Source organism: Melanostigma gelatinosum (genome assembly GCF_949748355.1).
Source record: "Melanostigma gelatinosum genome assembly, chromosome: 2".
NCBI classification, from domain to species: Eukaryota; Metazoa; Chordata; class Actinopteri; order Perciformes; family Zoarcidae; genus Melanostigma; species Melanostigma gelatinosum.
This window is the reverse complement of record NC_136635.1, coordinates 31,779,922-31,805,005: the sequence shown is the minus strand read 5'-3', so window position 1 is coordinate 31,805,005 and position 25,084 is coordinate 31,779,922. Positions and strand designations below refer to the sequence as shown.

Below are 25,084 nucleotides of genomic sequence, written 5' to 3'. Positions count from 1 at the left end.
ATGTCCATTGTGAATCCTCAGAGTCCAATGTGATGTTTGCAATGGTCTGAAGAATATCAGATGTATAATGCATTGCATTCACATGTGTAGCTGCTAGCTGGACGCTGTTGGTCTCACTGATTTATTTGGTGATCCTCTGACTTTTCCTCTTAACGCCACCATGAGGTTCATATTTGAGTTTTTTTAGTAAAATATCTCCATTCTTGTTCCCCTCAGGATGAATTTAAATATCGTTGGTGATCCTCTGACGTTTCATCTCGTGACCTCATCTCAATCTTTAATGAGTCCGATACTTCACGTTCGTCACGTTCATGATCAAATAGCTGCAGAACTGATGACGTTTCAATCCGTCTATTTTTACTTTGTGTTTACAATTATTGACTAATGTTAGCATGCTACGCTAAGATTAGTGAAACCGGTTACCATCGGCATCAGGCGGTAATCTCCGGTTCTGCAGAGTGAAGCCGCTTCACGTCTTAAAGCTGCATTCTCTCTAGTGTCCACCAGGGGGCGACTCCTCTGGTTGTATAGAAGTCTATGAGAAAATGACTCTACTTCTCTCTTGATTTATTCCCTCAGTAAACATTGTAAACATGAGTTTATGTCTCAATCTCTAGTTTCAAGTCTTCTTCAATACAGCATGATGTTCATTTAGTACATGATGGTCCAACTTTAACTCTTTCACAGTGTTTTAGGTTAATAAAAGTTAATATTTTTGTTGTCTAAGAAATATCTTATTCAGCGTTCGGTTGTACTTAGCTCCGCCCTCTCGTGTCACTTCTGGTTGGAAAAAAACAAGATGGCGACGGCCAAAAAGACAAACCCGAGGATTCAAATTTGCACTGTTGGTTTCAGACCTTGTTCTTTTCATATTGTCTCCTGTTAAAGGACTTTAAAAGGTGAACACAGTCCATCGGTCCCTTCATGTGCACTCAGTCTATTTGTGGATCACAGCGTGGCCCCTTGACAGAAGGACCGACTGTTACTTCAGTTCACCTCCTGAACCAGAGCGTCTCGGGGGAAAACCCGGTAAACCCGGTAAACCGACGGAGCAGCGCTGCTGGTTGGACGGAGGCGGAGCTCTGACAAACAGAGACCTCAGTCGGGGATTCTTTATTCAGTCAAAGCTAAAGCACTTTGATTGGTGTTCGTGCAAAAATATCAATATTTTCTTCATCCGTTAATCTACCAAATGGTTTTCTTGATTCCTTGTTTCGTGTTCAACAGTCAGAGAAATGTGTCTGCAGCAGTCGATCGGAAAAACAATCATCTGAGAACGTCACATAGGCTTAAGAATACTTCTGACTATTTTCTTACATTTTATACCCAGAACAGTGAATTTATTCATCAAAAATCATTCAGAATTAATTGTTGAAATGCATATTTGAAGCAGAAACTTTCAGATTCTCAAATGTGCTGCTTTTATATCATCATGAATTCAATGTTTTTTGGATTTCGGACAGTTGATTGGACGAAACAAGCAGCTGGATGGTGATTATTTTAAATAATGGATGAAAGAACAAGATGAAACAATCATTCAATGAGATACAGAGTTAAAGAAAATAGTTGCATTTGGTGTTGTCCAGAAGAAGCCGTGAAACTAACTTGAATTATATTTATTCTGTGTTTGTCTTTAATCACGAGAGGTTTGTGACAACGAGTCGATCTGTTAAAAAGGAAGAAGCTCGTTTCTCTGATTCGTTGATGAGATCACGAGCCTTCAACACAAACTATTCTCCTCAAAGCCTTCTATCTGTAACCGGATTAAACTCGGTCAAAGTGAATTAACAAGCAGATGGTGGACCCCCCCCCCCCCCCCGACCCCCAAATCTGCTCCGTCACAGCGAGACGGGCTTTTCCTTTTCTGATGGAGTTGCTGTCTTCACAATGACTCGTCTGTTGCCGCACATATCGACCACGATGCCTCTAAAAGGTCTCAATGATGAGTAACATACAAAGCGTTGTTAAATCTGTGAGTTGTTAGCAGCAAGTTCCCGCTCTGGACTTCTCACATGGTTTCATTCCTGATACTCTGAGGCCCAAAGATAAAGAGATCACCACCAACACTTCACCTAGAAGCCAAACGGAGAGCTTTCCTTCCGTCCGCTCTCATTCATCATCTCACCAACCTCCAGATGTGTCTGAGACGACATGAATCAAATGTCATGGTAATGAATCCAAGAGAGAAACCACAAAACAGGAAAAGTCAGAAGATCAACAAAGTCAGTGGGATTCATCCTCTGGGGATCATGAATGGCCGTACACAATCCACCCGATAGTCTGTTCCCGAACATGGCTATAGTCACAGCAAGCTTTTATTTTGAAAACCAATGCAGCGGCACTTCTTCTTTTAAATTTCAGTTGAGGGTTAATGGCTGCTGATGGTTTGTTCGTTGTTGAGTTCGTTGGAGATCACGCAGAAGCGGGCGATACACAAATCACTTCTCACCTCCGTCAACGCTGCGAGACGACGCGCGGCCTTTGGGCGGATGTCTGTGATCTCCGAGTGCTCTTTTTGGATTTACTCTTTTGGAGTTGGTCTCTTCTTCAAACGTTCATGAAATGTTCACTGGAGCAGAAACTTGTGTCGACTGTGAATCTGTTGATGCGAACATTAAAGAGTCAGGAGCGGGCGTCTGCTTTCAACCGGCTTTCAACACTTTTGAGTTCAGGTTCGTTTGATGGAAAACATAGAAATATATATATATAAATATATATATATATATATATATATATATATATATATATATATATTATAGAGCATTCAGCTGTTGCAGCATTAGTCACCATCTCACCTCATCTGCACATGAATGTGACTTTCTTTCCTCGCGTGAGTAAGACTCGGGGATGAGGGCTTGTGGCTGTGTGGGCAGCGGCTGCTGTCAACAGATTATGAAAGTCCGCCACATCCGTGAGTCACGAGCCTTCTGTGTGAAAAGGCTTCATCTGCACAGCTGCCAACACAAACCTTTACATCACAATATGCTGCTGCTGAAGTCTTCCATCATTCAACCACAGCTGACTCCATCCACTGAGGGGTTCCTCCTACGATGCTCCTCACTGCAGGAAGAGCAGCAGTCATTCTGCACGCTTTATACTACATGTAAAGTAAAAGTGTCTTCTGTGGCTGCTGTCTCTGGTCACGTGACCTCTCACCCTTATGTCGTAGCGCTCACACGCTAGTTAGCTAGTAGCACAGATGAAGAGGAAGCTAGCTCTCTCCAAACACAAGAACCACTTAAACTGAAGACATGAATCCAACTGACGTTGAGTATTTTGTATGTTTACATATTGAGACCAACATTGATATCTGAGAATTTCAAATCATCTAAAAATCAGTGTCGACATTCACTTTTTTAATACAATTCATCACAGTTTTTATTAAGATCTCTTAAACGTTTGAAAGAATTGTGACACAGATGTGTAGCAGGTGTTTGTATCGAGCTGTCTGCTGGATGTAGAATTACCAGAAATAGTTTTGGATGGTTTACTCCAGAGATTTCTGTCTTTGTGAGCTCTTCTTCCTCCTCCTCCTCCTCCTCCTCCTCCTCGCTGGTTTGAAGTGGGCGGGGTTTAGTTGGAGAGAGGTGATGCAATGCATACGTGCACCAATCAGGATTCAGCTAAATTTGAGTATTTTGCTGATGTTTTCAGGCCACTTACAATGAAATGCGGTGGAGATGGAGGAACATTCTCATGCAGCAGCAAATACAAATATGATATTTATTATCAAAAAAGGTGCAAATACTTAACCTGTTAACATTAACAGTAAATGTCATAAATGTGAAAAAATTAAAAAAATGTTAAACCTGATCATGTGCTGGAGAGAAACTTCAGATTTTAATAATAGAAGTCAGTGATCTAAAGTCAGTGATCTAAATCCTATTGTAAGTCCTCTGCATCCTGAAGCTGCATGCTGAAGCTGCATCCTGAAGATGCATCCTGAAGCTGCATCCTGAAGCTGCATCCTGAAGATGCATCCTGAAGATGCATCCTGAAGCTGCATGCTGAAGCTGCATCCTGAAGATGCATCCTGAAGATGCATGCTGAAGCTGCATGCTGAAGCTGCATGTTTCTAGTTTTTGGTTGTTGGATCCAGACAATCGCCCGGTCATCAGCTCCCCCGCATCAATACGTCGTCGCCCACGGGACAGCGGTCCTGTTGAGTATCAAACACTCATCAGACACTTGAATGAGGCCTGCAGACCAAACACTGCATCTTCTCAGGAGTATTTTCAGTAACAACTGATGTTGACAGTGACTCCTCCCACAATGAATCCTCCCACCGTGACTCCTCCCACAATGAATCCTCCCACAGTGACTCCTCTGTGTTCTCTTCTCTGCAGCTCATGTGAAGCCGCCTGGAGGTCAGAGGTCAAAGGCTGCCGCTCTCTCCGCTACATTTGAACCCGAGAGTCATTAAACAGGTACAGATGGTACGATAAGCTTCTCTTGTTGCTCCTCAGTCTCACTGTTCAGGGCTACACATTCACTTTCACTCCGGTTCTGTCCAGTGAAGTCAAAGCTTCATGTGTTAAAGCTGCATTCTCTCTAGTGTCCACCAGGGGGCGACTCCTCTGGTTGTATAGAAGTCTATAGAAAATGACTCTACTTCTCTCTTGATTTATTCCCTCAGTAAACATTGTAAACATGAGTTTATGTCTCAATCTCTAGTTTCAAGTCTTCTTCAATACAGCATGATGTTCATTTAGTACATTATGGTCCATTTAGAGTCACACAGACCATAAAGCAGGGGATGCTTTAGGGCGGGGCTACACAGTGATTGACAGGTCTCTACCAGAGACTTATACGGTATCTCTACGTCACTCCTCCTCAGTCCATATATGGTCACTTCCTGTTCACTGGTTGCAAAAATAACAAGATGGCGACGGCCAAAATGCCGAACTTGAGGCTTCAGCAGTCTACAAACCAACGGGTGTTGACATGACGACCACAGCCACGTCCTACACAGTCTGTGGCTCGACCGACTAACAGCTAGCTAAAATCAGCTTCACTGTTGTTCCTTCATGTGGATTCATCCGCCGCTGAAAATAGTCCCCAAGAAATTCACTATTTCTTCCAGTTTTTTTTTTGCTAAAAACTAAAGTAACCAGCTGTTTCGGGAATGAATGAATCATTATTATTTTAACATGAACCTATTTGTGAGTTGTTTTTACAGATTAATATCTGGAGTGCCACAGACGTATTTAAAGTATTTAAAGACGGACTAACACGTTGCTCGTTTTGGTCTTTTTCATTTAAGAAGCTGAAATTGGACAAAATAAATGAGAGCATCAGTACTTGTGCTCTTAAATTAAATTGCACAGTTCTCAAACTAAAGCGCTCGCCTCCGATGTGCCAGGTGGCTGCATGTTAGTTTCCCTGGTAAACACCATCAGGGACCATAAGTGGACAGTTGGTCCTCTTCACACCCCCACCGACGGGGACAAGCTGTCAGCGTCCTCACCGCTCGACACAAACTGTGACCGGCGATGTGTCAACGGCTTTTTCTCTGTCCTGACCTTTTGCTCATATCAACATCTTCAGTGACTTCATGCTGCGTAACGTTACACCACTTGATCTTTTATATTTATTCATGCTGCAAGACTACTTTTATGTGTCTAAATTCTTCGTGGGTCAGTATTCATTTAAATGTGTGGTCGTCACTCTCAAAGCCTCAATATGTTGTGTTTGGATGTCAGCAGGGAGGCAGCGAATGCTTATAGGTATTCACTCGTATCAATTAATCAGCAGATTTCTTTCTGGATTCATTGATTGAATCATTTTGTCGATACAATGTCAGAAATCTGGAAAACAAACATGCTCATCACAATATCTCAGAGCTCAATGTAACATGTTCAATTTACAAAGATGTAAAACACAGAAAATAGAAAATAAGATTCATTCGCCAACAAATCACGAGTTGAAAAGTGTTTAAAACTATTTGTTACTTATCAAAATATCCAGCACTTCATTTGCTGGTTTTAAGGAACGTTTGGAAGTGAACTGACTGTTTATTACTGTCATTAAACCCGTGAACCAGGCGGCAACCTCCGGTCCTGAAGTGTGTTAAAGCTGCATTCTCTCGACTGTTGTGTTATTGTGCCAGTGTGACTAAGAGTGTGTGTGTGTGTGTGTGTGTGTGTGTGTGTGTGTGTGTGTTCACAGGGGGGGGTCTCAGCTCGAGGCTCGGCCATGGAGGGGGACTGCCTCAGCTGTATGAAGTACCTCATGTTCATCTTCAACTTCTTCATCTTTGTGAGTTCAGCGGGTTCTCTGCTTTTCTTCTTCTGTGGTTTCACATCAGACTGAAATCAAAGGAGACCAGAAAACATTCCTATGAAATTATAATAACTACGATCAGCACTGAGTGAAAGCAGATGTAACGTCTTCTCTTTACTTCAATGATTCTTTAACAGCTTCCTGACGAAGATGTCGAGGTTCTATAACTTTAATTCTTTGCATTTGGAATTCACACTTAAAGGAAACTACAGTTCGTTACAGTTGAAGTTGGCGAAATGTTTCTTGGCGTTAAATCAACATCGTCACTGAAGTCACTGCTGCTCCAACAAACAGACGAAGTATTCCCTGAACTATGACCCCGAGCTGTCTGTTCCAAACAGCCATCGCTTCCAGAGCGACTTCCTCAGCTGTGACCATCCTACTGATTCATTTTTAAATATGAATATGTATTTTTAAAGGGACAAAGCAGACTAGTTAGCATCCCTGTAAATACGCCATCCATCCATTTTCATCCTCTCATCCGAGGTCAGCAGGTCAGCAGGTTGTTCCAGACGTCCTCGCCAACGTCTTCCAGCTCTCCCTGATGAACCCAGAAACGTTTCCCAGACCAGATATAGAATCCCTCCATCGAGTTCTGGGTCTTCCTCCTGGAAAAAGCTCCAAAGGGAGGCGTTCCAGGAGGATCCTGGTCAGAGGTTGAACCACCTTCAGCTGGTCCCTTTCGACCTGAAGGACCCGTCGTAGGAAGCACATGTTGTTCCCTCAGCCAGATGTAACGTGAGCCATCAAAACCACAATAAAACAAACTACATGGACACTCAGAGCAGAGGAGAAGTCAACAAAACATGAAGAAACAGAGAAGAAAACCCTAAGAGGAGTAAGACAGGAGGTGAGAGTGTTGCTCTTCTTCCTCAGTACAGCAAACATCTGAAGAAGAAGAGCTCACAGACCTCGAGGGTTTCGTTCTGTCCGTCTGTCAAACGATCGAGTGTTTGAGTCTCTCGCAGACATTTTGAGTCCTTTATGGACCCTTTCCTGAAGTCAGCATTAGATGCAGGCTTTGCCCAAGAGAATTACCCACAATTCATTGCAGCGGGGCGTTAAACACGGGGTAACCAGTGGACGCATGGAGACGTAAACAAAGCGGACGGCTCACCTGTGGTCAGCCTGTCTTATTATATTGACTCAGAAACATTACGGGTTAAAGGGGGACACTGGGATCCGGTCTGACTGATTGTTTGGCCCTCTCTCTCTCCCAGCTGGGCGGCTCCTTCCTGCTGGGCGTGGGCGTTTGGGTGCTGCTGGACCCGATGGGCTTCAGGGAGATCGTGGCGGCCAACCCGGTGCTGTTCACGGGGGTCTACGTGGTCCTGGCCATGGGCAGCATGCTGTTCCTGCTGGGCTTCCTGGGCTGCTGCGGAGCCATCCGCGAGAACAAGTGCCTCCTGTTCTTTGTGAGTCTGACCAGAGATTTAGTCGTTTTATTGTGAAAGGTAAAAACACGGTGAACATCCTGTGTGATCCTCTTAGTGACAGTAAGAGAAGAAAACATCGGAGAGGATCAGGACTACACTGAGACTGGTTCATAGAGGATCAGGACTACACTGAGACTGGTTCATATAGAGGATCAGGACTACACTGAGACTGGTTCATAGAGGATCAGGACTACACTGAGACTGGTTCAAATAGAGGATCAGGACTACACTGAGACTGGTTCATAGAGGATCAGGACTACACTGAGACTGGTTCATATAGAGGATCAGGACTACACTGAGACTGGTTCATAGAGGATCAGGACTACACTGAGACTGGTTCATATAGAGGATCAGGACTACACTGAGACTGGTTCATATAGAGGATCAGGACTAGACTGAGACTGGTTCATAGAGGATCAGGACTACACTGAGACTGGTTCATATAGAGGATCAGGTCTACACTGAGACTGGTTCATATAGAGGATCAGGACTACACTGAGACTGGTTCATATAGAGGATCAGGACTAGACTGAGAATGAGGCTTTGTTGCTTTTCATGGATCTCAGTTGTCATCACAGCATTTAATGCAGAGTTGTGTAACGCTGTAGTTCTGACTGAAGGTACTCAACAACAATAGCTCCAAAAATGATATTGTTTAAAACATGAATTCGTTCATGCTTTCTTTGAATAAGGCTGTTGAAGGTATATTATATTTATAATAAAAAAGATATATATATAATATCTAAGTGTTGTGATTTCATAACAGCCTTTACAAAGTCTCTCCCTGTAACTTATGTAACTGAGTGAAACGGCAGAAGTTCACCATCTAGAGGAATGTAGTGGTTGATTGTATTCAGTGTTTTCACTCACATCTACTGTCTGGAGTCATAATGAAGCATTTGTTGAGCGTTTTGTCAGATCTGCAGTATTGTTCCATGAGCTCCCTGGTTGACGCTGCTTCCCGTTGTCTCAGTTCTTCATGCTCATCCTCTTCATCTTCCTGGCCGAGCTGGCAGCTGCTACTCTGGCCTTCCTGTTCAGGGAACATGTGAGTAAACTGGCTAAAAGTCAAGCAGTGCACAGGTCAAAGGTTGTGCTGTGACCAGACAATGAATGTAACCCCATTTATTTCACTTTATAGATTTATTTTGTTTTGTTTCATTTTATTTATTTATTTTTATTTGTTAATTTATATGATCCTTTTATTTTCCTCCTGCTTTGTTTGTCTTTGATCTTATATTCCTACCTCCATCGCCTGAATGTGCATATACATATATACATACATATACATACATACATATATATACATATATATGTATGTATGTATATGTATGTATGTAGACTGTGAGAGTGTCTATGTTTTATTGAGATGTGTCTGTGAGGACACAGCTGGTGAGATGACTTTATTACTCAGTGTGTCTAAACTCTCGGGGGTTTCCGTTGTTTCTTCCTAAAAAGCCTCAATAGCAACATTTTCAGCACTTGTAATTCATTGCCTCTGGATACTTGGCCCACATGATGTTACTGCACCAGCTGTGTGCGCGTTTGGAAACAGATGTTTTCATACAGCTGTGCTGCTGTTAAACGCGGCCCCCGTTCATCCAGACCTTTTTGTTCCGTGACATAGAAATGGTTATTTGTCTTTGTTGGGTGAAGTATTCCTGTCAGCGTAGGATGCATCCTTGCTTCCTTGTTTCCTCAGCTGTCTTTGTGTCTCCGTCCAGTTAACCAGAGAGTATTTCAGCCGCGAGCTGAAGCGTCACTACCGAGGCCACAACAGCACGGACGTCTTCACGTCCACGTGGAACGCCATCATGACCACGGTGAGGCCTCCTTTACGACCACGACACGCGACTGTAAGTCCACCCGGTGCTACAACACCTCGTGTCTCTGCTGCAGTTCAGCTGCTGTGGCGTCAGCGGCCCCGACGACTTCGAGGAGAGCCTCTTCAGGCTCCTCAGCCCCAGCAAGATGGTCCCCGAGGCCTGTTGCCAGGGCAACGACTACCCCGGAGACGTCGGCGTGGAGCAGTGTGTGAGCGGCAGCATGGTCTTCAGACACAACCAGGTCATCACACACACACACACACACACACACACATGAGAAATGTACACAAAAGAAAACCTTTCCTTCCTAAAAACGAATCGTGCTTTCAGACGACAGACTGTCTCTTCCTCCACACACCTCTCATCACGTGACCATGTTCAGCTGCAGGGCTCGTGCACACTCCCGTGCGCTCCACGCTGTCTACCTGTGTGTGTGTTTGACTCTCACAGGGCTGTTACTCTGCGATGGTCGACTACTTTGAGATGTACATCTACACCGCAGGAGCTCTGGCCATCGTGGTGCTGACAATTGAAGTATGTTTTCTTACTCCTTTATATTTAAATACTGAATCAAATATTGCTTTTTGTTTCTCCATGTGAGGGATTCAGGGCAGCCATGTTGATTTATTTTTACACGTTGAAAATATCAACATTATATCTAAGAATGCAACATTTCTACAACAAAGTAATGGAGTAAATGTATTTTGATGAAGCTTGTATTTGAGCTGTACTCACTCATTGAAAATCAGCTTTTATTCAAGTTTGGAGATACCTTGTCAAAATAAAAGCACATCTATCCCTCCATGTTAAAGTCGAGCGTGACCCTGGATGATCGGTTACATCGTGTGTTTTAAAGGCTGACTTCTGATCAGATCCTGTCTGAGGCTTTGACCGTTGGCCACGCTGTGTCTCCAGTTTTATAATTATGCAGTGAATGTTTTGTCAGCCGTTCATGAACGTTTGTAAGTGTGAATTAATGGGATTTGTGATTGATTAATGTCTTCGACGGTTCCCTGTAGAATGCATGTGCAGCACTGAAGGTCAAAGGTCATGTTTTAAAGGCTGATTGTGTTCTGTGGAGATAACGGTGAGGAGCGGCGTTGAGACTCGTCTCGTTCTCTCCGCAGCTCTTCGCCATGGTGTTCGCCATGTGTCTGTTCAGAGGCATCCAGTAACGGCGCCGCCGGCCGTCGGAGAGGCAGCAGCAGGAAAACAGCAACTGTAAAACATGGAATGCATTTGTACAGCGATCGTTCGTGTGTCTCATTGGTCTCGTGATATCATCTTGTACTTCGCAGCAGCAGCAGCAGCGTTTCACGTACTGCTTTGGGCACAATAGACACGAGGGGCCTGAGGTTCTGTACTGTTTCTCTCAAAAGTACAAGATTAACTCTGGTGCTGAGAGGTTCTACGAGGTGAACACGGAGGCAAACTGACTTATCGGTCATCGCTTCAGTCCAGCACCAATGGAAGTCCAGGAAAACACACGATTATAACGCTGATTCGGCCACGATGATAAATAATCCGGATCCTGGAGAGTTCAGGTTCAAACAGCACACTGTAACTTGCAGAGAGCCTCAGAAAGGAACAGCTGTCGGATTATTAGGACAGAAATGTGAATCAACAACAGAAGCCAGAACCCTGTTGGGCCTCATGCAAGAACATCTCTGTCTTCTCATCCTAAACCTTTTTACTGAGCTTGTATTGTTCCAAAACTTCACTAACGTTGTCGTTGATCGCTCGTTTGGACTTGATGAACGTCTCTTCTTCATGAGTAGAATCAAAATCTCGTCATAAGGCCACAAACATATCATACAAGACTACAAATAAGAACCTCACACGGACAGAGATCAGCTGACGTAAAGCAGAGCCGGACTGTACACGAAGGAGGGACGGTCCGACGTCACACAAGATAATAATCCTTTATTAGTCCCACAGTGAGGACATCCGAAGGATTACAGCAGCATATCGTAGAGAGCAAACAAACAAGAGACGGAGGAAGAAAAACAAGTATCATAGACACGTAATTACACAGTAAAGATATAATCATTAAGTTTAAAACATGAAATGGTCCGACTGAGGATTGAACAGATTATTTATATTGCACAGTGTTTACATTGTCTACAAAAAAAGAAAGAAATCTTGTCGCCGTGAAGTGGTTCCAGACTCCAACATCATCCAGAAAGGCTCCTCATTGGCTCAACAGGTTCCTGCACATTTTCCTTTTGAAAAGTCCAGACGCTCCAAATGCCTCGAGACACACTCTGAAGTTTATAAAACAGAATAAGGTCCACAGAGTCCAGAGACACAAATATGTTTACATACTGTCTGTTTTTCACACTTATTCTGAAAATCAAATTCCATGTATGACAAACCTGGAAAATGAGAAGAAAACAAAGTCAAATATCCTGTAAAATGAGTTCAACATTCTCCCTACGGTGAGAATAAACTAAGTTATGAATCAAAAACGGAAACATTGGCGTCTGAAAGGACGAAGTTCACGTCTTATTGATGTTCAAAGGGGAGTTTATGAACGACTGTATTTTCGTTATGTTGACACGCTGTGAACACACACAACTAAACGCTGTAACATTTCTGAAATGCAACAACTTCTCTTGTTGGTACAAGAAGTTCTTGAATGAGGCTCAGTTTCAACAGCACGAGTCATTCAACGAGTCTCTTCACAGTCAGGACGTATAAATCATGTTTGTTTACAAGAGTCCGTGCAGAGTTCAGTGCAGTCGTACAGAGCGTTCGTGTTTCCGTGTGCGGAGGAGCTCCTGTTGATGAATGAGTGAATTGTGTTCATGTGTGAATATGTGCCGGTGTGCAGTGAGTGTTCCTCTGTGTGCCGTGTGATGATGTCCTCAGCAGTTACATCAAAATAACATTTGACTGTCATTTGAAAACGCCAGTTGATTTGTATAAATGGCTCCGATTGATATTAAACTGCTTTCTGTGATTTCAGTGTTGTGACGTTTAGTTGATCTTTTCTCTTATTATTACCGTTTATTAAATGTTTATGTAACTTTCCACATTAAAATGTCTAAAACAAATGTATTGTGAGGAGTTGTGTTCTTACATTGTCCTAAATCTGTCCAACAATTTTCAAACCTGAGAAATTGTCATTTTGACGGCTGTAACGGTTTCATTTGGTCGCGTGTTAACAGCGTCACATCGTCAGCGTTGAGGTTGTTCAACTGAATTTATTCAGTTTTAATCCACTTTTTTTTAAGATACACTTTGTATTGGAGTTTTTCTAACCGGATGAAGGATTTTAGTCACCGGACGTCTGGAACTTAAGTCATCAGAGAAACCAGCTGAGCTAACGTTAGCATCTTTAGCTCGTCTCTCAGCTCCTCCAAGACGTCCTGCGTCGGAGAAACACGGATTTTAAATGTGCAGCTGCTTCATTCGGTGTTTTAATCAGAAGAGAAGAACGATGAACACTGAAGGACTGCTGACTAACAGGGAGAACGGGACATATGGAGCGTTTAATATCGACCCTTCTTCACAGCTGAAGGCCTCCGCGTGGACACGACTGAGTCGACTTTTCCTTTTCATTTTAATTATTTGAATGATTTTTAGGCCCTTGAAGATGTGAACATATTCAGTGTTTCATTTTTTTCTTCCTAGAAAGTTGGACTCAGTAGAACGTCTGATTACATGAACACAACCCACAACTGGCTAACCTCCAACTTTAAAGATATGCAGGATGAGCGATTAGACATGGACAGACATCGAGGTGCACTTTCACTCACTCACAGACAGAAACTCCACAGTTTCATTCTTATCTATATTCTGATAGGAAATATACTGTGTGTGTATATATATATATGTATATCTCTATATATAGAGAGAGATTATATCGAGATTGTGTCACTCTCCTGTAATAAAGTTTAAAATCGTATCCTCAGTTCAGCCATCTTGTGGCGAGTGTATGTGGGCTGTTTCTGTTGACTCACTCTGTGAAACTCTTCTGGTCGCTCAGTTATTATAAAACAAAAACATGAAACATGGCATCACATGACAAGGAGTCTTGTGCTGCCTGGCAACCACAGAGTCAGCTTGTCATCTGATATAACTGAAAACAGAAGTGATAGGAGGCCGGCGTGGGTTCTGGACTCTGTGCTGCAGGTTCTTGACATTCCCGAATGATGTTCATGTGTTCAGGAGTTTGAACCCGCGGACTGAATCCGTCACCAAATGAGGAGAACACCTCTGGACCAGACGGGCACGGCTCTGTACCTCGGACTGGTCCTGTCACATTTGGTCGGAGAAGGTGCGTTCAATGACACAAAGAATCCGGTGTAACTTAACATGTAGAGATGCACTTTTTTAGATAAAAGTATCAGCCTGTATATCGGGGATCAATTTCCTTTTTCACAAGAACGGACTGGCTTCAATTTTGTTATTCTGAAAAAAAAAATACTATACTTGAGTAAAACTTAATGTACTTGTACTTTACTTCTATTGTATGCAACTTTCTACTCCTCCACAACATGCCATAAGTAAATATTGTACTTTTTACTCCACTACATCGCAGAGGTAAATGTTGTACATTTTACTACATCTCAGAGGTAAATGTACTTTTTACTGTACTACATCTCAGGTTTATATTGTACTTTCTATGGTACATTTGTCTGATAGCTTCAGTTACTTTTCATCCCCTTCCTGTGGGAAAAGTTGCGTTCAATGACACAAAGATTCAGCATAACATGGAGAGAATGTCTTTTTGGGACCAGAACCAGGACTGAGAGGAGCAGACTGTCAGACCCTGCTGCAGTAAACTGAGAGGTTTCTAAAGAGACTCTGGTGCTCAGAGACACTACCGCTTTAGTCCACAGGGGGCGACAGAATCAACACAAAATGAAAGTTCCTTGTAGTAGCTTTAAGTACTTTAAGTACATTTTGCTGGTATACTTTTACTGAAGTGAGGTTTTGAATGCAGGACTTATTTGTCGTGGAATTATTCTCATACTATTAAAAGAGGCTAAAAAGTGGCTGCAGAGTTAGAGATACTTCTGAGTGTGTTTGTCTCTACCGATGACCTCTCTGACCCCCTGTCACCAGGCAGTGTTGTGAAGGTGCTCTGCCGGCCCGGTCAGCGGGTCACTTTGCCGTGTTTGTACCACTATGAGGACCACGCTCACATCTCTCAGCTGTCCGTTCAGTGGAGGAGCCCCAACAACGAGCTGCTGTGTCACTACATCAAACACAAGGCCTACCAGAACTGCACGGCGGGGTACGCCGTCACCTACAGCCCCGGCAGCATCACGCTCACCGTCCAACGCGTCGACGCGCGGGACTTCGGGGCTCACGTTTGTTCCGTCAGCAAACCGCACGAGTTCTCCGATTACAGCGTGGAGCTAGCCAGGATGTCAGGTGAGAGTGACAGGTGAGGGGGCGGGACGTTTGGGTGAGCTGTGAGGTAACAGGAAGTGTTTGTTTTTTCTTTAGAGTCGGTCACTTCAGCACCAAAGAGTGGAGGGAATCAGTCAGGTGAGTTTCTCTGAACTCTGCAAACGTATCAGTGTTAAAGGGCTTTTTCACCCACATTTCACACATCAAGTTATTCTCCTTTTAGTTGAATGCAGCCGGCAACCTCTGGTTCTTCCACATTGGCTTCACTTTTCAGAACCGGTGGTTAAACATAGCGAAGCATTTAGCAGCTAAAGAGACAGATATTTCCCTCAGGAGGTGGTGGAGACCACAAACACAACTAAAAGAGGGAAGACATTGGACTTACATTCATCAGGTGACACAAAAACAAAAACTCTGAATTGATGATCATGTTGCTGCTGGATTTGTAAATAGGCCACTTCACCACATCAACTCAGAAGGTGATGATGATATGTCAGCAGTGCTTTGAGCTGGATGAAAAGTTAAAAGATCACTGAAGTCGTCACAGTTAACACCAACGGAGACGGGAATGTGTGTCCCAAATGTCTTTAGCAATCCATCCAATAGTTGTTGAAACATTTTGGTGTGGACGGACCCACATCCACAGAGCAACGGGCTCAAGAAGGCTCAGTAACTTCCTAAAACTGCTGAAGTTTAAAAACAAACAATGACTCAAACAGGAAGAAATGTTGCGTCTGTTGGCACAGATGATGACTATAAATATCAGGACTTGATGCTCACACAATACTTACACATTCATTGTTGGTTTGGGATTTTTACTTTATTGACAATAAGAAAAATATACAACAAGGTCCGATTGATCTTTTAAGAAGTCTTGATTTCCTCGTGACAGTTGATGTTGCCAGGTTGTTTGTCCTCCTTATAAAACATTCAATCATTTATTAAAGAATTTAAAAAAAGCTTTCACTGAACATAATGTGTACAAACTAAATGTACTTTTATCTTTTCAGGTGTCACCTGGACACTCGTTGTCCTCCTCATGTTGTCACTGTTTGTTTGCATGTAGAGATCAACAGTAGAAACATATTTACTGTATTTATTCAATGAATGTTGAAGTTATATAGAAAAGAAAAATACTGTAAATCTATACAGAAGCTACACATGTCTTAAATAAATAAAATCTGTGATGGAATGAGATGTTGGGTTAAATATGTGTGTGTGTGTGTGTGTGTGTGTGTGTGTGTGTGTGTGTGTGTGTGTGTGTGTGTGACACAGATGCAGGCTCTCACATGAATAGTGCATCATTGTTTCAGGGGAATTCAGAGCTTCCTATTGGACAGTGTGTGTGTGTATGTGTGTGTGTGTGTGTGTGTGTGTATGTGCGTGTGTGTGTGTGTGTGTGTGTGTGTGTGTGCGTGTGTGTGTGTGTGTGTGTGTCATGTAAGCGGACAGACGGCAATCTGCAACGTCACCACTAGATGGCCCCAAAGTTAAAACTACGTACGAGACGTTTTACATGAAATACTTTCTCATGCAGTTTGTGTCAGCCGGTGGTTTCTCTACCATCACATGTCTAGAAAACACAGGTTTTAAAGTCACTTCTAAACTTTTCATTTAAACTCAAATACAATGCATGTTTATCTGTCGCTGTTTGAAACCCTGAAGTGGAAACTAAAAACATAAATGCATGTGAAATAATGTTCAGAAATCACTTTAAACGCCTGTGGTTGTTCCGTTACCTTTTGTAAGGAAATTAAATCTGTGCAGATGTTCAACACATTTGAAGATCTAAAGAAGAAGTGTCTTCTCTCACACACTCTGCAAAACGAAAGGCCACCGTTGAGATTCACATTTAAATTCCCCCATTCAAAACTATACGGTTCAACTTTTTCTTTCCGATTTTAGTCATTGCTTGACAACATTATGAGGAAATTCTTTAAATGCTGTTTTTATGTTTGCACTCGCAGCCACAAAAGAAACAGAAATATACTCTTACATATATATATTATAGCTTTTATGTGTTTTCTATAACAAACTCAACTATATTTGAAAGGCTGTAATACCAAAAGGATCCTCTCGATGGCGACGTCGTCCCAGTCGGCTCCTGAGAACCGGAAGCAGTCAGACAATGAAAAGCAGATGAAGGAGAACAGAACAAAGCTGAGGCGGAAGCAGCAAATCAGCTGCTTTGGTCGGTTTAGTCACAAAAAGATTGAAAACAAATCATCCAGGCGTCGCGTTAATACGTATATCAGTAATGTTCAGGTCCAGATGTTACTTACTGAGTCAACTGAGTCGACATTTACTTAAAATAAACTCGTGCACCTTTACACTTTTATTTCCGTCAACAAATGCCACTAAAAGACCAGAAGAAGAAATGTGTTGATGAGTGGATCATATATCAGGTTGTGATACACACAATACTTGTTGTAAGATAAATTCACTCTTGTTTTCTGGATTTGTTAACAACGATAAGATATTTATCACCAGACTGTTCCCCTCAAAGCTGCGTTCATTCATGTTTCTGTCCACTAGGTGGCAGACAAACAAGCTTCCGCCACATTATTGTGTAACTGTGAGTTCATCGTGACCTCTTTTCACGTTACACAAGGCCACTTTCATCAATGTTCTTTCAAACATATGGATTAATGAGGAGCCTCATTCAGGGTCAACACAGTGACGTGAACATTAAGCAGCATCAAACATGGAACAGTTATTGAACGCTGTGTTTTCTGTCTTCATCACACGTTACACATGATACAGAAACAAAAAGCTGACCAACGTCTTAAAACGTAAAACAATTTCAGATATTGCACATAAATCTGTTGATTTGTCAATATAATGTTTTCACTGCAACAACATTGTGAAAGTGAGGTATTTACGGTAAATATGACAACCATAACGATTTATCACAACAAATGTAAGGAACAATTTGCAGTTACTTAAAGTTGGAGGACTTGGAAGAGACAGATTTATTTAATTATCTGTTTTAGGTCAAGCTTAAAAATCTCTTACATTTCCCATAATGCACATTTAAGCATTTTGTTCCAGTTTTACCAGCTGACAAGAGTTGCAGCACAAAGAGCAGCGGCCTGTAAAGAGAATCGTGTGGATGTTTGTGGTGTTTGGATCGGTTTAATATGTCACTAGTTTTACATATGTGAGAACTCAGACACACACACACACACACACACACACACCAACCAATCAAAAGAAGAATGGCGTGTTTTGACGAACTGATAGCTGCTGTAAGGCTTGTAAAAGACAGCCCAGCCGTCTGTGTTTGTCAGGATCAGGTCTGTTTGATCCATTTTATCTGCGTCTGCAGAGCCCAAGTCGTGTCACGATAAACAGCCTTATGTCAGCAGCAGTATGCGGGTTTCCTGAGGATGACCTGGACGCAGGTCAGAGCAGCAGCCCTCCTCAGACCTAAGGCACCGCGAGCTGAGCGCTCCAGGTCAAATGAGGCGAGTCCAACGGTTTACGTCCCAGAGCCACGTTTAGTTTTTCTGGGAAAAGATGAAGTGAAATTAAGGGATCAATTGTTTCGTTCGGTACTCTGTGTGATTTATAGCTGTACAGAGAGCGGAGGCCTCGTGTGAACTTTGTCAGGCTGCAGCACGTACGGATGACTTTTCTCCTGTGTCCTCTTTCAAAAATGTACTTTTTATTTACTTAATACTTTGACTACATTTCAGATGTTGTATTATTTGTTCCACTATATTTATCTGACAGCTGCACTAAGAAAACATTGGATCAACTTAAAAGATAAGAGAATCCTTTATTTGTCCCACAGCCGGGATATTTGCAGTATTACAGCAGCAAAGAGAATCGTAATCTAGGCATCAATAAAACAACAAAAAAGTATAATTAATAAGTATTCAACCAGTTCAGATATAAGAAATAAGCAAACTGTAAAACTAACAACTAATGGTTGAGTTGCACATATATAATATGAATGTAATGTTGATATTGCACATGAATTAATTCATAATGTGCCAGTTTTTTAATAAAATATAGTTACGTTAGCTTACATAACGCAAAGTTAACGTTACACCGGTTCAACCGGAATCGAGGAAAATCGTACATCCCAAGTCTCTTATTTGTCATTTCCTCGCTCCTCAACAACTTCCGGTTCAAGCGAAGATCATTTCCTCGCTCCTCAACAACTTCCGGTTCAAGCGAAGATCATTTCCTCGCTCCTCGCTCGAATCGGAAGTTGTTCTGCGCCGCCATATTGACGGCCGTCCCAAAGCTCTTATTTCTGCTCTGAGGAGCGAGGAGGGAGGAGGGAGGAGCCATGAGCGAGGACCCACGAGGACAGACTTCCAGGAAGTGTTTTAACGGTCGACACGCCCCCTCATTGTTCATCAGCCATGTGATTGGACGCTGCAGCCGATCGGACTGATGAGATTTTGTTCAACATGTAAACAGTGAAGACGGATCACAGATGAAACTCTAGTTCATATTTGATTCATTTTCCGATTCAACATCTGGTTTAAATAAATGTTCATTATAGTCTGAACAACAAAAGGACCACAAACAACTTTCTTCATTTATTAGAAAGATTTGTGTTTTCATGATCTGATGTTTCCCTCAATAACTTTGATTTAACGTCAACATCACAATCTGAATTTCAAAACGTACAGATGCAAATAATTCATAAATAAGACGATCGCGTTCCGCCGGTAGAAATGGATCCTGCGCTCACAAACAGAACACGGTTGTAAATCGTCACAGTGACCTTTGACAAAATGTAATCAGTTGAAAATTGATTAAAAAAAAGGAAAGATTTTATCAGTGATCTAGCGGCCAGTCGTCAAGGTCTGATCGAGATGCTGAGCACGTGTCTTATTTTTAAGTGTCTCACACATACACACACACACACACACACACACAAGTTAACTTTATACTTTAGAGTCTAACTGTAAACAAGTGAGCATTACGATCATGGTATATGTGGACATTTACTGTTTCTGAGGAGAGAGAGACAGACAGAGACAGAAAGAGAGACGGAGAGAGAGAGAGAGAGAGAAGGATCAGAGTTACATAACTGTGAAATATATCTGGAGTCACGTGTTCAGAGTAAACACACACGCACACACACACACACACACAGAAGATTGCAGTGTGGCTCTGAGCCATGTGAAGAAGTCTGAACAGAAAGCTCCACATGTGACCAGCTGAGAGGCAGAGACGTAACATCATACATGATACTACGCCCACTACTACTACTACTGCAGTCACTGGTACCACTTATACTGCAGGGCTAGTACTCATGCTACCACAGTAATATTACTAATAGTATCATTCTTACAACTATTACAGGAGTAGTATTACTATCACTACAACTGGCACAAATAGTGCTACTACTGGCTGCAGATATTTCGGCATCTTTTTGTCCGTTTATTGCAGTTAAATCACAGCAACATTTGATTTATTTTGTGTTCATTCAGCTGTAGGCAACCAGCCAACGTGTGGCTGGCTGATTACAGACAGCTCGGTGAAATCACACAACCAAATACAAATCTCCAAGCGGAGATAATGGCATCAACGTGATACTGAGGGACAAACTGTTCCAGGTTCAGATCTGGTTTCAGTCTGTTCTTCTTTGTGTCTTTTGTAAACTTCTACAGATCACCAGACCGGAGCTGAACTGTGCATTCTGACCGGCTACCTCCACTGACTCTTGGCTCAGTCTCACATGTCCTGTTGTACGAACAGTTTGTGAATCATCGATGCCCTTTCAAAAGCTTTAACAAGACAAACAATGCAGAAAACTGTTGTTTTATCACTGAAAAGTTGGCAGTATAGAAAACCTGTGGAGGTTTTCATCTGAGTTATGAAACTGATCCTGCTAAAGCAGTCTTTTATTTGATAAAGTACCTTCACTTTTAGACCTTTGCCTGTGCCCCAAATACACACGGTATGCTAATGCTAATGCTAATACTAAGAATACATTATGTAGTATTCTGAGCATACTGTCCTGACAACAGGGAAACATATGAAGTGTGTTGATAGTATTCAGATCCTTAAGTAAAAGTGCTCATTCCACACTATAAAAAATGATCTGTTAAAGTCCTACAAATAAAAGTATGTGAGTACTTAAAAGTACTAAATTATAAAGATTTAGAGTCAAATAGACCAGACAGTAGGGTATGCTTTAGGGCGGGGCTTATTATGATTGACAGGTCGCTGACGCTACCAGAGCCGTCTCTACGTAACTCATCCGCATTACAAATATGGTCACTTCCGTTCACCGGTTGCATCAAAAACAAAAACATGGCGACGGCAGTAATCCAAGATGGCGACGGCGAAATTGCCGAACTCTAGGCTTCAAAACATCAGTCCACAAACCAATGCGTGATGTCATTTAGTATTAATTCACTTGTTGGCATTGTTCGAAGCTAATTTTAAAATGTTTAAAATGCCAAACCATTACGTTTTTACTTTTTAGAATATGGGACACAGCTCTTGTGTCAACGTAAGTTTTAAATCCCAGCTCAGCCAGCAGAGAGCATCACGGCCCTGATGAGCACACACAGCAGAAGAGAGATTTGCTTTTTAAAGTGTGTGTGACATTTTTGCAAAAATATTTTAACCTCTTTAAACCCCGACTTTGTTCAAACTTACAGAACTTTATTTTCAATCTCAAGTGTAGATCCCGAACTTTACAAAGAGAAATATGAGCTTAATATTTGGAGAGAACGTGTGTAAAACGATGCACGAGACATCGAGAGTATTTGCATTAAATGTTGTTGTTTGCAGCCTTAAAAACATGGAGTCTTGTGCGTCAATGTTACTCGCACATAAATATAAATATATATATGTATATATTTATATATATATATATATATATATATATCATACAGAATTTAATTTGAACTGTCTGACAGGGATGGATAAGAGGATTAAAGCTACTTGAGGGGAAATATAAAGGAGAACACATCATGTTTCAGAGGTTAAGGAAGTCCATTTAGAGAGGAAGTCCAGAGTTTAAAGGGTTAAACAGCACACATGAAGAACCTGCTGCCACATTAACACTCATTCAAAGCCCTGATGAACACATCATCATGAACTACATTCAGAGTGCTTCCATAGTGGAGAGAGGATCTCTCAGTTCAACGGTTTAACTGTAGTTTAAGACAGCGACAGTCCCTTTGAGACCCAGTACACACACACGCAGTACACACAGTACACCCAGTACACGCAGTAAACACAGTACACACACACGCAGTACACACAGTACACGCAGTACACATGCAGTACACCCAGTACACACACACGCAGTACACACAGTACACGCAGTACACACAGTACACACGCAGTACACACAGTACACGCAGTAAACACAGTACACACACACGCAGTACACACAGTACACACAGTACACATGCAGTACACCCAGTACACACACACGCAGTACACACAGTACACGCAGTACACACAGTACACACGCAGTACACACAGTACACACGCAGTACACACAGTACACACGCAGTACACACACACGCAGTACACACAGTAAACCCAGTACACACAGTACACACACACGCAGTACACACAATACACACAGTACACCCAGTACACGCAGTACACACACACGCAGTACACACAATACACACAGTACACCCAGTACACGCAGTACACACAGTACACACACACGCAGTACACACAGTACACCCAGTACACACGCAGTACACACGCAGTACACCCAGTACACGCAATACACACAGTAAACCCAGTACACACAGTACACCCAGTACACACAGTACACACACACGCAGTACACACAATACACACAGTACACCCAGTACACGCAGTACACGCAGTACACCCAGTACACACAGTACACGCAGTACACGCAGTAAACCCAGTACACACCCAGTACACACGCAGTACACACGCAGTACACCCCCAGTACACAGTAAACCCAGTACACGCAGTACACATGCAGTACACACCCAGTGTACACACGCAATACACGCAGTACACCCAGTACACCCAGTAAACCCAGTACACGCAGTACACACGCAGTACACGCAGTACACCCAGTACACGCAGTAAACCCAGTACACACCCAGTACACCCAGTACACGCAGTAAACCCAGTACACACACCCAGTACACCCAGTACACACCCAGTACACCCCTACAGTACAAGTGGCCTGAATGCAGCTGCAGGGCGCGTACAGAGCACCGCGCGCTCAATAACAAACACGTGTTCGTGAGGAGCTCTTCTTATAATGCGGATATTTAAATAACGGATATTTCCAGGATGTCCTTTAACGCAGCCTTAATGAGACCCTGCTCCTCGTCACGTGCTGCAGTGCGACTCCCAACCCAATGAGAGAGCTTAATTGAAGGAACACGGGCGGGTTGACGTCATCACGTGTGCATTATTTTTAAAAGTGCATCCCAACACCCCAACACTTTTATTTATATTTCCACCATAGTTTCCGTTTATGCGTGCGTGTGTGTGTGTGTGTGTGTGTGTGTGTGTGTGTGTGTGTGTGTGTGTGTGTGTGTGTGTGTGTGTGAGTGTGAGGAGCTCCAGACTGGCGCGGGGGGGGGCCCGCCTCTCTCGGACACGTTGCCCAGGGAGAGGCTGCACGCGCTGACTCCTGCGTCTGCTGCGTTGATGGTTTCACTCCATCATCATCATCATCATCATCATCATCAGTCGGCTCGGTCCATCAGCGCGTCCGCACCGGACGGGAAACACACGGTTCACTTCTGGTAAGTGACGGTCTGCTGCTCACACACACACACACACACACACACACACACACACACGTGCACAACTCACCTGGATTCCGTATACAGTGTGTTATTATGAGGGTGCGGGTCGTTGCGCGTACAATTGAAAAAGCCGAATTTTGTCGGAGAGTTGGCGGATTGAAACGCGGCTGTGCACCGGGCTGAACGGGCAGCTCCGGTCCTCCGCTCCAGCGGTTCGTATGAACTACCGCATGTTTTTGAATGGACTCTGGTGGTTTTGCTATGTTGAAGTTGAGAAAATAAACGCGTGGGTGAATCTACGCGTCACTTGGATCAGCAGCGCGTGTGTGCATCTGAACTGACAGGCGCGAGGGGGCGTGTGTGTGTGTGTGTGTGTGTGTGTGTGTGTGTGTGTGGAGGTCCATGTGTTTTTTTCTTACATAATGTTGGACGAGCTGCCCATTTAAGAGGCAGAGGGGGTTATTGAATGTACCGGACATGAATATCCAGTCACTTCAGCGCGCGGTGCTCTGTACGCGCCCTGCAGCTGCATTCAGGCCACTTGTGGGTGTGTACTGGGTTTACTGGGTGTGTACTGCGTGTGTACTGGGTTTACTGCGTGTACTGGGTTTACTGTGTGTACTGGGTGTACTGTGTGTACTGCGTGTGTACTGGGTGTGTACTGTGTTTACTGCGTGTACTGGGTGTACTGTGTGTACTGCGTGTGTGTGTACTGGGTCTCAAAGGGACTGTCGCTGTCTTAAACTACAGTTAAACCGTTGAACTGAGAGATCCTCTCTCCACTATGGAAGCACTCTGAATGTAGTTCATGATGATGTGTTCATCAGGGCTTTGAATGAGTGTTAATGTGGCAGCAGGTTCTTCATGTGTGCTGTTTAACCCTTTAAACTCTGGACTTCCTCTCTAAATGGACTTCCTTAACCTCTGAAACATGATGTGTTCTCCTTTATATTTCCCCTCAAGTAGCTTTAATCCTCTTATCCATCCCTGTCAGACAGTTCAAATTAAATTCTGTATGATATATATATATATAAATATATACATATCTATATTTATATTTATGTGAGAGTAACATTGAAGCACAAGACTCCATGTTTTTAAGGCTGCAAACAACAACATTTAATGCAAATACTCTCGATGTCTCGTGCATCGTTTTACACACGTTCTCTCCAAATATTAAGCTCATATTTCTCTTTGTAAAGTTCGGGATCTACACTTGAGATTGAAAATAAAGTTCTGTAAGTTTGAACAAAGTCGGGGTTTCAAGAGGTTAAAATATTTTTGCAAAAATGTCACACACACTTTAAAAAGCAAATCTCTCTTCTGCTGTGTGTGCTCATCAGGGCCGTGATGCTCTCTGCTGGCTGAGCGTTTCGCTCCAACATGTCAACCTCAGACTCTGATTCCTCCATCGACTGGCTCGCCAGCGACGAGG

The 25,084-nt window shown here is 42.9% G+C and overlaps 1 protein-coding gene across 1 annotated transcript; it reads left to right on the top strand.

The window, feature by feature from the left end:
- The first annotated feature begins 6,183 nt into the window (after positions 1 to 6,183).
- LOC306787601 (tetraspanin-18B-like) lies at positions 6,184 to 12,473 on the top strand. The gene is made up of 7 exons (XM_079282790.1): positions 6,184 to 6,258; positions 7,503 to 7,697; positions 8,692 to 8,766; positions 9,443 to 9,541; positions 9,618 to 9,785; positions 9,995 to 10,078; positions 10,672 to 12,473. The coding sequence occupies exons 1-7, from the start codon at positions 6,196 to 6,198 to the stop codon at positions 10,717 to 10,719; spliced, it is 732 nt and encodes a 243-aa protein (XP_079138916.1). The 5' UTR covers positions 6,184 to 6,195; the 3' UTR covers positions 10,720 to 12,473.
- The last annotated feature ends 12,611 nt before the right edge of the window (positions 12,474 to 25,084 follow it).